The following is a 13706-nucleotide window of genomic DNA, read 5'->3' as shown; positions in this document are numbered from 1 at the left end:
GATTATTTGTAGCTCTGTGTGTATGTGCACGCACGCACGTGTGTGTGTTTGTGTGTTGCTTATTTTCATTTTACTGGCTAGGATCTGGGTTTGGATGTAATTTTGATACTTCCTAGATCTGTTCAATTTAATTAACAACTTTTCTGAAACTCATCAATCCACATCTTTAGAATATTTATACTTGTAAATTGTTACATAAATTTAAAATATCAGTAAAAATATCTTAATAATTTCTTTTATCTTCATGTTTGCTTTAAATTTCTTTTTTTAAAAATCATTACTTTACATCTTAGAACTAAAACTATGTATTGTTTTCAATGCAGAAGAGCAATAAGGGACAGACAACTAGGGTTAAGTGACTCACCCAGGGTCAATAAACTAGGATGTGGCTGAGACCTAATTTGAACCTAGCATCTCCCACGTCTAGCCCTGCCTGGCTCTCAACCCACTGAGCCCCATTAACTGTCTCCTGTCCTATATTTCTGTGCTGACTTTATGTTTCATTCTTTAACTGAAATATGAGTATCATGTGAACCTGGAATGAGATATTTTAAAAATTTTACCATAATCTACATCTCTTGCATCTTAGAATATTGCTTGACCCAATCATACTCAGTGCTCAATGTCAGAAGCTAAATTATCTGCATTGGTCTCAATAATCCACTGAGCCAACTACCTGCCCCCAGTGATATACCTTCTGAGGTCAGAGAATAAATGTTTCAATTTTGATTTCTTTAACATTTCTTGGGAACACGTTATATACAGTGTTTAAAAATATCTAGGCCAAGAACACCCAGTGATCGTCTTTGCCTGACTTTATATTGTCTCACTATAAATTATATAAATGATAATGCATTTATTTTAATTTTATTTTCCATAGGTATATTAAAGGCAAAAAATCAACAAAAAGACATATAGATGCAAAATATTCAAATTTGCAATAATATTAATATTTTAGATGCAAATTAAGTTCTTGTTTTCATTAATAGCAATATTTGAGATTCAAATAATGTTCTTTTATTCATTAATGTTATTCTGTAGTCCTCTGCATTCCACTGTATCCTTTAGAATGCCTGTGTTGTGTTTTCCATCTATTGCAACCTTGTTTCCATAGCTTGTCTTCCCAGATTTACATACTTTATTAATTGCTTGATGAAAAATTATGAGTGAAAAAAGAACTAAAAAAGCATTTTTTAAAAATTGGAATATTAGGTCAGTAAATTTGTACCCAAAAATCAGTGAAATGTACAAACTTAGAATGAAAAAAATCTACATGAAACAGTTTGAGGGAGACCTGCTAAACAGAAGGTCATAAAAAAGAACCTATAGATCTACTGCAATTAAAATAATTAAGTGAGCCAAAAGCAAGTTGTATCTGCCATAATTAACATCCAGAACTGTTAATATAAGTATTATGATTAATCAAAGAATATGTTATTCCCACTGTATTCTGTACTTATCAGTTCATATCTGAATTATTGTGTTTAGTTCTGAGTCATATTGAAGAAAGGCATATATAAACTAAACCTAACCTTGGACAAGAGAAGGGTTTTTTTTGTTTATTTGTTTGTTTTTTAGGGGGTTTTGTTTGTTTATTTATTTGTTTTGGGGGGTGGGAAGGTAATAAAATAGTCTTTCATGAGAGATTATTTCAATGACATGCAATTAATGTGTGGATGGGGATAATACTAATTTTGTGCTACTCTAAACTATATTTTCATTATCTTAAGAACTTTTTGTCAATTAAAAATTGGTCTAATCTAAATATTTGATGAATCAATTCAGAATGATATTAAGAAAGTGATTAAAATGCCTCTATCCATTGATGCTGAACTAGTACTGCTACACATATCCCCTAAAATGATCAAAGATCGAAAAACAGGTCCAATATAAACTGAAATATTTATAGCTACATTTTGTAGTTACAAAAAGTAGATACTTTTTGGTTTGGGAATTGCCAAATAAATTAAGGTACATGAGTGTGATAAAAAATCTGTGTGTTACTAAATAACACTATGAAGAATGAGTTTTGGCATGGGGATATTTCAATGAATTGATACAGAATTTCAAATAACACCCATGTAAACCTTATGAAATGACTACAACTTGGTTGGTAAGAAAAATAAATCACAGCAGTAACAATGACAACAGAAATAGAATGTAAATGCTATTTAATGACCACAATTGAAATGAACTTTATCATCAGATTCCATTTTAGATCTAGTTAATTGTCTCTATAAAACAAATAAAATCTAAAATGCGTTGTTGATTATTAGGATTATGTAACTGAAAAATGATCTCATTGTATTAACATCTACAGTTCATATGAGTAATATTTTTATCATCTTATTTATTTTCATTTCTTTTTACTATATGTATGAACTGTTGACTTAAACTCTAATGAACATTTAGAATAATAATTATGCTGATATAAAACTGCATTTTTTTCAGTTCATATCATTTTTGTTCATTATTTTATTTGATCAAATAAGGAATAATTGTTAAAAATAATTATTCACCACCCACCAAATACTTACTTAATGGCTTATTATAGACCTTTATATAATCATTCCAAGTATTCAAATACTATTAATTATACCTAATAAGGAACAGCTAGGTATCATAGTAGATAGAGTACCATGTCTGTATTTAGGAAGATTCACCTTCCTCTATATAAATTTTAGCCTCAGCCAATTACTAGCAGCAGTATGACCCTAAGCAAGTCATTTAACTCTATTTGCCACAGTTTTCTTCTCCATTAAATGAACCAGAGAAAGAAATGGAAACCACTCCAGTTTCTCTGAATTAAGATTTGGATATGATTGAAAAACAACTGACTACCACCACCAGATCATCTTCTCTTTTTGGTTCTCTTCTCTAGTTGGATACCCTAGAACAGAACTTCATTGGTATGCAATTAGTTTATTGTAGTAGTTTTCCAAAAGAACTTAATACTTTCTAGTTTTGACCTCTCCAGTTAAATCTTCACATTGTTACCACATTGATTTTCCTTATTCACAGATCTAGTCACTTTACTCCTCTTCTCAGAATCTTTCAGGAACATCCTAAGTACCTAAGAAATAACATTTAAGTACAGTTTAGTATTCAAGGCTCTCCTCAACATGGCACATTTTTAACTTTACAAATTTAGTTACCTTACTACCTTCCACATATTTTATATTCCAACAAAACAGGTCTGTTTTTTCTTTGTATGTGGCCATCTTTTAAGTTATAGCTCACTAGGAAAACGTCTTCCAAACATCCTTCTTGAGTAATTAAATAAATAAGTGTTCTTTCCTCCCCGGACCTTGAAATACCAAATTTGTCTTATATACTTATTAAATCAAATTCCTATTATACTGATTTGTGTATATTTTCATTACTCCTTAAAATATCCCCTTCTCAACATGAGCTCCATGGGAATTATGTTTCAGGCTACCTGTATTTATATTTTTTCCCAAATCTACCATGGTATTCTGTATCTAGTAGGTACTTAATGAGTTTGAAATGAATTCAAAGGAATTAATTTCTTAGGAACTGGGGATAAATGGAATTTTTGTTTAGTATTTCGGTGAGAGGAAGTAAGATGGAGAAAAGAGTAAAAGTATTTTTTGAATGCACTCTAAGTGCCAGACTGTACAAAGCACTTTAGAAATATTACCCAATGTAATCCTATTAACAAACCTTTGAAATAATAATATTAACTATTATTATCACTATTTTAGAGTAGAATTATGTGTAAGAATACAAAGGTTGATTGAGTTTGTCAGTCTTATTAAATTTCAAATAATTGTTAAGTGACACAACCATTAATAGTCAGAGTATGGATATTAACTCAAGTCATCTTGATAGTAATCCCAACTCTCTCACCACTGTACTACATACCTATTCTGTGAATTAATAGTATGAGTTGATATTTCTCATACAATACTAGCATTAATTTGTGAATGCCTTTTCCTAAGGTCCCATGGAAAGATTTTGTATTTACACTTTAACATGAATGATAACTTTTGATATTAGATGAAGAAGGAGAGAATTTATTATGGTGATCAAACAGTCGTTTGGGGGTAGGGAAACTGGGATCATAGGCATTCTAAAATATATTCCTGGCTCGTTCTATGACATCTTTTTTACTTTGAGACTTCTATCTCTGCTTTTTCATGTGGTAATTCATTTATATTTGCAGATGTGAAATGAAATTTGTAGTGGTAAAAAAATTGAAATGTAAATAATTAGATTAGATATAATTATTAGATTATATTATTAGATTAAATTGATATAATATTAGATATAATATTTTTACTTTGTTATATTTTAATAATTTGAAATTTCAAAGCAAATAATACAGTTTAAAATTATAATTAGGAATTTTATTATATACTTGGTTATATAATAATTTTCAGTCATTAAATGAAAGTTATTTGGTTAACATCAGAAAAGGTTATGATGTTGTACTTTAGTTTATACCAAGTATACTGCTGGGATTTGGGTAACAACAAATCTCTGGGTCTGATAATGTATTTTGTTATGAAGAATATTAATAATGCTGCAGAACAATTACTTGTTCATTTGCTAACTGATTAAAATGCATGCATAATTTATTGTAATGAATAGAGATTTTATAAATAAGATTCCTTGTCCTCCAGGGTCTAAAAACAAAATACATATGCTAATATATGACTACTCTTTACCTCCAACATAAAAAATTTAATATGCAGTGGTATATTAGTCTCATTAATGCTAAGTTTTACTCGTTATAATCATGTTGTTCATCAGAGTATAAGATTTTTAGCAGCACTTTAAATTGCCATAGTTCAGATTTGAAGCTTTTTCTCTGATTTTTGGTTTTCTCTTAAAGTTCAGGTGACAACTTAAAATGTGCATTCAGGTGGTGTGTTCATCAAGGCAATTATCTTCAGAAAGAATTAATTCAGCAAAGGATCTCAATGAATTAACAAATGTATATTTAATGGTTATTGTCATAATAGAACACCACTAGAGATTGGCTTCCCTGTGCCTTAGTTTCTTCATTTGTCAAATGCAGGAAATAGATTCTTAGTATTTCTGGTGCAGTACATGAACTAAATGAATGCCTTTTGGCTGAAGAGACTTTAATGTCCCTTCTAGTAAAACTGAGATCTTCCCATCCAATGACTGTCTCCTTTTTTTACTTCAAACATTTATTCCAAGAACTTAAAATATAGAAATCATTGGCTTCTCAGTTTTAGGAGATGTTTTAGGCTTTTGTTGGCTTTTATGTTTGGGGTGACAAGGAGTAAAATTTAGATAGGTGAAATCTGAGATCCCTTACAGGGGATCTTTTAAAATAATAAACGTTAATTGTTTATTACTTGAAAAATTATTTTTTTCAATCACAGTGATTGTGACTGATGTCTTTGAGTTGATTCTGAGCTGTAATTGTAGTTTCTTTGTTAGGTGATAAGAGCTTTAGTGTGCTATGAATTTAGAATTGATTCCTAGTTAACTTAAATTAGTCAATATATGAAGCATCTGGTATGAAAACAAACTTTGCATGTAGGAGGAACTCATTTCATTAGTAAAGTACAGATTGTTTCTTGAAATATATATTATGTAATGTTAGTCTAGAAAGAAATTTGCAATTCTTTTCCTTCTGCTTTCATGTCCCTACACAGCTCCTTTTAATATTATGTATCAAAACTTGAGCACATCCACACCTCCCTAATGAAAGTGCTTTAAAACTGTAAAATAAACAAAAAACCAAAAAATTTTTATAAAATATGCAGTAAATGATGCTACATTTATACTTATGTAATTATACCTACTATGTTGACAGTAGAGATACAGTCCTAATTTTCCATTCAGTTTAACTGGAAATTTGGATAATTATTACCATGTGACAATATGAACTCAAATTCATTGTTGTGTTAGAAGAAGAATTCTTAAGGCTGTGCTTTAGAACAGTCCCTGAACAAGATTAGAACTTCATAAAAAGCTGCAATTTATCATGTTGGAGTCTTTGTAGTATGAGTGAAAGAAAAAGGAAAGATGTAATACCCTTTTTGAAAATGGGTCTTACATAAAAAAGATACAGAATCAGAGCTTCAGTAAAAGCCTGCCTGGCCATAGTATACTAATTATTTCTTCTTGCTATCAATTGGGCAACATTGAGAGTTTTCCAGTATAGCAGATTATGAGGTTTTACTTGTATTAAGAGAACTGTTATCATTGTTATTATTACTACATGTTCCCATTTCTAAATAATGAGATTTTACCATGATGATTTATTATTCATCAGAGTTATTAATTTCAAAATATTTTCTCTATTTTGCTTTCTGTAGTCACAAACTCTCAATGTTTATTTCCTATAAAGAAGAATGGTTTTGATCTAATAAAATATTCCATTTATAATTGGTAACTATAGTTCATTATCTTTTATTTTATTTATTTTTCTACTTTATTATCTTTCACTCATATAAGTCCTATAGTGAGTGGTGAGAGGTTTTTGAGTATTTCATGATTGTACTACATATTATTTAGTTTTATCTAATTATTTTGCATATACATTTCTTTTAGAACCACCTCGGCCAATAGCTCCTCCCCAGCTACTTGGTGTTGGGCCTACATATTTGTTGATTCAACTTAATGCTAATTCCATTATTGGTGATGGACCCATTATCTTGAAAGAAGTGGAGTATCGAATGACATCAGGATCTTGGACAGAAACTCATGCTGTCAATGCACCCACCTATAAACTATGGCATCTGGACCCTGATACTGAATATGAGATCCGTGTTCTACTCACAAGGCCTGGAGAAGGTGGCACAGGACTGCCAGGACCACCACTTATCACCAGAACTAAATGTGCTGGTAAGATTGAATTGCTATTATTCTTTATGCTAATATTGAGGCAGTCATTTTATCAAATCTAATGAAGTTCACTTTTTTCTTTCATTCTCACTTCTGATTTTAGCAATATCTAAAGGGATATAATTTATAATGACATAAAAACCTTCTATACTTTTTCATTTCAAGTAAAGTCTGGGATTAATAAGTCAGCAAATTTAAGGTTTTGGTTATATTAGCTTTCCAAAAGATTTCTTTCTTTTTGAAAAAATGTTTGTCATTAAGGTCTTTCTTTATTAGAGTGGATTCATTTAATCCATATAACATGATTTCAGGAGGGGTGACATCTCTCCAAACCCAAACAATATGCACAAGCAACTTACCTTAGTTGTTTTATAGCACATCTATTTTTATTACATTAATCATCTATTTTTGATTTTTCTATTTGTGCATTGTTGATTCACATAGTTAGCAAGACTTCTCATTGGGAATTTAGGTACCCCTGCATATCATATTCAGACTTTCTGACAGGTACAAGTTCATGTGCCATCAATGGAGAACTTGTGGGTTATTCAACCAAATACTGAATCTTTACCCTTCTTGGAGATTTTTTTGCCTAAAAACAGGTTGCTCATGTCAAATCCATATTTCATATTGTATAATAAAAGAGCTACAATGGAACCAAAGCTCTGAAGATAATCCTCTTTAACAAACTGTTGTTGATCATTCCTGATTGGCACAAAACTTTAGTATCCCATGGTGCAAAGTAGATTATTTTCTCTCCAGATAGTTATAAGTGCAATATCAATTTATACTGAAATAAGCTTGAAAATGGAGAATAGAGAAACACAAAAGGAAAACTTAATTGGGAAAAGAAGAAAGAGAAGCAGAAAAAGAGAAGCGATTCTGAGGAAGAGAAGGAGAAATGAATAGTGACAGCAGAGATTCTTATGTCTGAAAGAATAGTAGTTGTTAGCATTAAAAGACAGATTTAATCCCTTGGCATGTGTTTGATATAGAATAAAAAAGCCACAGGTTTAATTATCTCACCAAAAAAAAATTGTTTAGTGTCATTTTGAAACCTTTGCTCATTTAAAATTTAAAATAAAAGTTCCAATTCCTAGATTGTCAAAGCAAAATTTCTAAGACATCCAATGTCAGGTTAAAATATTGCTTAATTGCACAGTTCCATTACAAATCTATTTTTTATATAATTTAATCATTTTAGTTTTAATAGGAGATTGAATAAAACTTTGATGTTATTTTATTTATTATTTTGAAAAGTGCCCATAATTGTTAGTATTTGATATTTTAAAATAAATTGTTATGCTTACTATTTCCTACTGCAAATTTTTTTTGCTGCCTTTGCAAATCTTTCTATATGTAAAGGTGCTTTTTAACTCTCAGAAAGCATTTAGACTTTCAGATTCTGAAGTAGGCTAGGTACTCATGTGTCATGTGTGTGACATAAACTTATTTCATTGCCAGCCAATGTCATATAGTAATGAATGACTTAGTTTTTATACAGCTAATGCTATTTTGATCTATCGAATGTAACTTCTTGAGGTCACCAGCCATCAGTTAAATTACAAAATGATCAGGAATGAAAATTCAAGGGATTTAATTTGCAGATAACTTGCCACTCATCAGTCAGTTGCTAGGCAGTTACTATAGTAAATATTGGAAAAGACTTCTATTAATAGGAAGTGATCATTTTAGATTTTCCTTTCTTCTTAGTGATAGGCTCCTGTTAATATATTTTTCAGGATACTATAATAATCTTTACATATATCATATGGTCAAAGATGTCTAGAAAGAATCAAGTGAGTACTATTCCCTCAAGTAGAATTTTAGAGATAGTGTAATATTCAAAGTTGATTGTCAATTCATATATCATTCATTTTCTCTTCTAAAATTCAAATTTATTGCTGTCATAAAAATAAGTACTGTGTATTTTGTTTATAATAAGGCATTATACTTTGTAAACTTGATATCCATTCATTCAAGAAAAAAATCTGTGACAAATAGACAGTGCTTTTTGCTAGAAAAGGAAATGCAATTATGGGCCATTCCTCTTTCTATTTAGAAGGGATAATAAGATGTATTTAAAGATAAACAATATAGAAAATAAAATTGGCTGATCATAAAAAAGTACAAAGTATTTTTAGATCAGATGAGGGAGATTCGTTAAAGCTTGAAGGGAAAGTGTGGAACAAGGTAGACTTTATGGAAGTATGTGAAAGATGGTTAAGACGCAAGTGATTTAAACTGCTACCATGAGTGGAAATTCTATGTTTAAAGTTCACTATTACTAGTAGAGATGTGGTGTTGAGAAAATCATTGTAGGTTAAAATTGTTAATAAAGCTCAAAAGGTAGGTTGGAGTCAAATTGTTGATGTCATAAATTCTGGTTGTAGATTTTTTTTCATCTTCTATGATAAACTAAGCAAGATAATGAATGTTTTTACTAGAATATAGATATGACCTTAGGTGCTTAGGATAGATTCCAGAGGAACCAGTTAGCAGCCTGGAAAACCAGTGAAAATAAAACCTCAACTCAGATGGATAATAGTAGAAATTGTAGAGACAGAATGAATGTGAGCATTATTACAGAGAGATCATCCATGGGAATTGGTTGATTGGAGAGAGAAGTCATCAGAAATTATTCTGAGTTTCATCATGAGTGCTGGGGGAGATGAGAGAAATGAGAGAAACAGAGTAAGAATGAGGATGAGCAGATTTTGCAGGGAGGGAAAAGTTGAATATGTTTCAAAAAGTAGAGCTCAAGATATTGCCTTAGGTTTCTCACAGGACACTGGGAATGTGTGTCTAAAGAATAGGAGAAAGGACAGGGCTAGAAAAGATAGATAAAGCTATAGCATAGTTTGGATTCACTTATTTAGAGGTCATAGATAAAAGGAGATATAGGATAAAAGGTGTGCAGTGCTACTTTGTAATCAACATTTGGAAGAAGACAAAAATGTGGGAAAGGCAGGAAATTTTAAAATCAGAAATTTAAAGCTGAAAATGGCCTCAGAGTGCATTCTTGACTACTCCCTCATTTTATGGATGAGGAAATTGAGCATCAAAGTGTTTGAGATTCATCCAAGGTCAACAAAGATAATAAATTATAAAACTTTCATTCAAACTTAAGTTATATAACTGTGTGCAGTATGTTTTCTACTCTTCCATGCTGTCTCCCTCATGATGTCCACATCTAGCAAATTTTTTGAATCTCATATGTAGCATATGCATTCTGCATAGAATAAAAAGTTAATAAATGTTTGATTAAATGAATAAAATTAACTCTATTGAAGTACAATTGTACATTAAGTTATCTCCTGAAGTGCAAAGATGAACTTCAAGGGGCTGGAGCAGAGCAAGGTTAAGGGTTGTTTTCTTCTTGAGAAAATAGGTTTAGATTAAATGCAGAAGTATTCTTTCTATATTCAGAACCAGTAAAGGTACAGTGTAACTATAAAAATTGTATCAGTATATGCTGTCTAGGTATTACAGCAATTGCGTTTCTCTTCTATTCCCAAAATCTTCCTTTTCTTTCTACTTAGTTCTATTATCCTTGCTTTCATCCAAAGTGAGGTGGCATCATTTTTCTATTTTAAATGGCAGTTTAGTTACAGATGGGCACTCATTCTTTCTTTCCAGTAATTCTTGCTTAATATGCATTTGCCACAATTTTATTCATGTTAATGAACTTTTTGGTTCAACTATGAAATCGGTTACAATTGGCCATTTGTATAATGTCTGATAGTGACAGTAAATTAAATTGTATATAATGCTACCTGTGCTTTATTATAAAGATGACAATCCTTTTTCAATTTACATATAAATATAAAATTTAGAGTATGTGTCGTATAATGTTTGGTAAGAATAGGAATATAAAAAGTGATGAGGTGTTTTATTCTAGGAATAAACATTTATTTTGAGGAAGAAAGTACAAATAATTTATATATATAGTTGTTTTCAAATATACAAATGTCTTGACATTTCAGAATAATACTGTATTGATTTTTTTTACTGCTTTTTATTTATGTCACATTTTATTGGTATGTTGTTTCATGGCATGAAAATGAAAGTAACCCTTTCAAATATGCTAAATGTCTACATTTAGATAAGTTTTTTTTTAATTTTCTAATCTGTATTTGTTATTTTTACTTAAGTAGAGCCATTTGCTGAGTTTTAAGTTTAAAGGTAAGGAGTCTGGTGCAGATATTTAGATTAATGAGAGTATCATTTAGAACGTATTTTGTTATATCAATAACTTTTTATACAATTTTTTATGTAGTGTATAAAGAATTTTTCTCACAATAAACATGCAATCTAGGTATTTAAATGTAAATCTAGGTGTCTGAATCTGGACATCTAGGAAATAATAATAGCTAGCATTTCTCTAGAACTTTTAAGGTTTTTGAACATTTTAAATGTGTCATTTCAGGAGTCAGATGTATCTTCATTCCTATTTAACATAAAGGAAAACTGAGACATTGAAAGGCTGTGATTTGTTCTGGTTCACACATCTTGGAAATTAGTGGTCAGGTTTCAAACTCATTCAAGTTTATACAAGTCTATCATTTATCCAATGGAAATCTAGCTACTGACTCTGTCTTTTGGATTAATCAATTAATAAGCATATATTAAATTCCTATTCTGTGTGAAGCACTATTTTATGTTCTGAGATTCCAGAGACAAAAAGTGAGTTAGGCCTGACTTCATATAAGAAGGACGAGAGATTACCACCATAATCTCTTAAAATAGATACTTCTCAGAACCCAGCAGAGCAAAGCTGAAGGCAGTCTTAGAAGGGGGAAGATTATCCTTTCCTTTATTACAAATCTTCCCCAATTTCCACCCTTTATTACAGTATCTATATGATTTTATCTAGTAATATTTTTAAATTGGGAAATATACATTTTGATAGATAAGCAAATTTATTTCTTCATTTAAGTTCATTAATAATGAAAGCTTTTTAAATAAATACCAATATTCAACGGTAATTTACTTTAAAAAAAAAACAAACCCAAAACTATTTCCTAGTGATTACTTAGGTAATCAGCATTCTTTTCTGCTTACTCAACATAAATTCTTACTCTTTTTATGTAATTAGAGTGAGGATTTATAAGGGCACCATTACCCAATTTGTTGATTACTGTCTTGGTGTAAGAAATATACATGAAATTATCATGCATAAAAAAGTTTAAATAAAAGGATATTTCAGGTCACTATGGATTTTATCTTTTTCTTCATGGACTGAATTGGTAAAAAAAAATTAATTGGTTAAAATTGTGCATGCTGGATAACTTAGTTTACCAATTGAATTTGACATAAAAGAGTGAAATATTTTGTGACAGATCAAAATATACTTAAGAATTAACAAGGTAATTTGCATGGTCATAGAAACCAGAACAAAATTTAATTAGTTTCTTTTGGTCTTAAAAGGCAAATAAATTTTAAAGTTGGCATTGTAGAGGTCACCTACCATGCCAGCCTTATAAAACTTAGGAAAGTAAGGCTGGATAGAACCAAAAGAATTTCCCAGTGTTATAAGGCTATATAATGACAAGCTTATTTATTAATGCTTAACTTCATTATTAACCAATGATAGATGAAAGATGGAACAACTAAAATCTTGGATGTATTGTTGGCTGTATTTTTGGTTCAATTGCCTGACTAGATGGTCAGATTTTTTATAGAGATTCTTTATGAAATTTATGAAAATTTATGAAAATTCTGCTTCTAAATAATAATTCCTTGTTTTCAAAAAAAATTTTGTTCACTTTGTTGAATATTTATCAATTACGTTTAACACTTTTAACAATCATTTTTAAAATATTGTGTGAGGACACATGTAAAACCCAGTGAAATTGTTTGTCAGCTATAGGAGAGGGTGGGAGGAGGGGAGGGAAAGAACATGACTTGTAACCAAGGGAAAATAGTCTATATTGACTGATTAAATAAAAATTTCAATATGATTTGGATTACATGTGTGAAGTCATGGAAAACATTTTCATATTAGCTAGGCTGCAAAGAAAAGAGATTCTCCCCCCCCCGCCCCCCCCAATAAAAAAATTGGAAACATAAGCAATGTACAAAAAGTGCAATTCATTTTGTACTCAGAATTTAGTGATTCTTTCTCTGGAGGTGGATAACATCTTTAAGATTTTCTTGAATAATTGACTTAATCAGAGTAACTAAGTCTTTCACAGTTGATCATTGTTGTAGTATTGCTGTTACTTTGTATAATGTTCTCCTGATTCTGTTTTCTTGACTTTGCTTCAGTTCTTCCAAACTTTGGTTTTCTGAATCTATCCTGCTCATCATTTCATGCATGATGTCACCCAACCCTGACTATGCAACCTGAGGATTAGTGAGTAGATATTATGTCTTATTCAGAAGAGAAACTGAGTTTCATGTAGGTTAAGTGACTTACCTTAGGTCTTTTATGAGAACTAAGGGATGAAGACAATTAAAGTCATATTTCACAGATATAGGTAGCAAATTTTAAGCATTTGGAATAGTAAAAATCCCAAGAAAAAAACAAACAGCCCAAAATATTAACAACATTTTTTCTATTAAGTTCTTCTTCCTAAACACTCAGAATTTTTTTCAAATATCTTAAAATCATGTTATAAGTATTAATACCATATTCCAGAGTTTTCTTTAAAATAGTTATAATTCTATATCTCATGGGAATGAATCCACTTATCCTTGCATTCCACTTCAGCTCATACCTTGGAGGTAAAAGTGATTTATTTTCCTGGAAACATACAACCTAATTTGTGTTGCTGTTCATATAATGATTCTTGCAGCATTTTTAATGTATTTAAAAAGAGGTAGAAGTGTGATACTCTCTTAATGGGAAATCA

The 13706-nt window shown here is 30.4% G+C and overlaps 1 protein-coding gene across 5 annotated transcripts in view; it reads left to right on the top strand.

The window, feature by feature from the left end:
* The window catches only part of PTPRK (protein tyrosine phosphatase receptor type K), a 734435-nt gene that overhangs the window by 423296 nt on the left and 297433 nt on the right, over positions 1-13706 (top strand). For all 5 annotated transcript variants that reach the window (XM_007484536.3, XM_056818748.1, XM_007484539.3 and 2 more), the window contains exon 7: positions 6556-6849. In XM_007484536.3, coding sequence (XP_007484598.1) covers positions 6556-6849 — 294 coding nt within the window. The remainder of the gene's footprint in view (positions 1-6555; positions 6850-13706) is intronic.

The sequence above is a fragment of the Monodelphis domestica genome, chromosome 2 (genome assembly GCF_027887165.1).
Source record: "Monodelphis domestica isolate mMonDom1 chromosome 2, mMonDom1.pri, whole genome shotgun sequence".
NCBI lineage: Eukaryota > Metazoa > Chordata > Mammalia > Didelphimorphia > Didelphidae > Monodelphis > Monodelphis domestica.
This window is presented reverse-complemented; position numbering and strand designations above follow the sequence as displayed.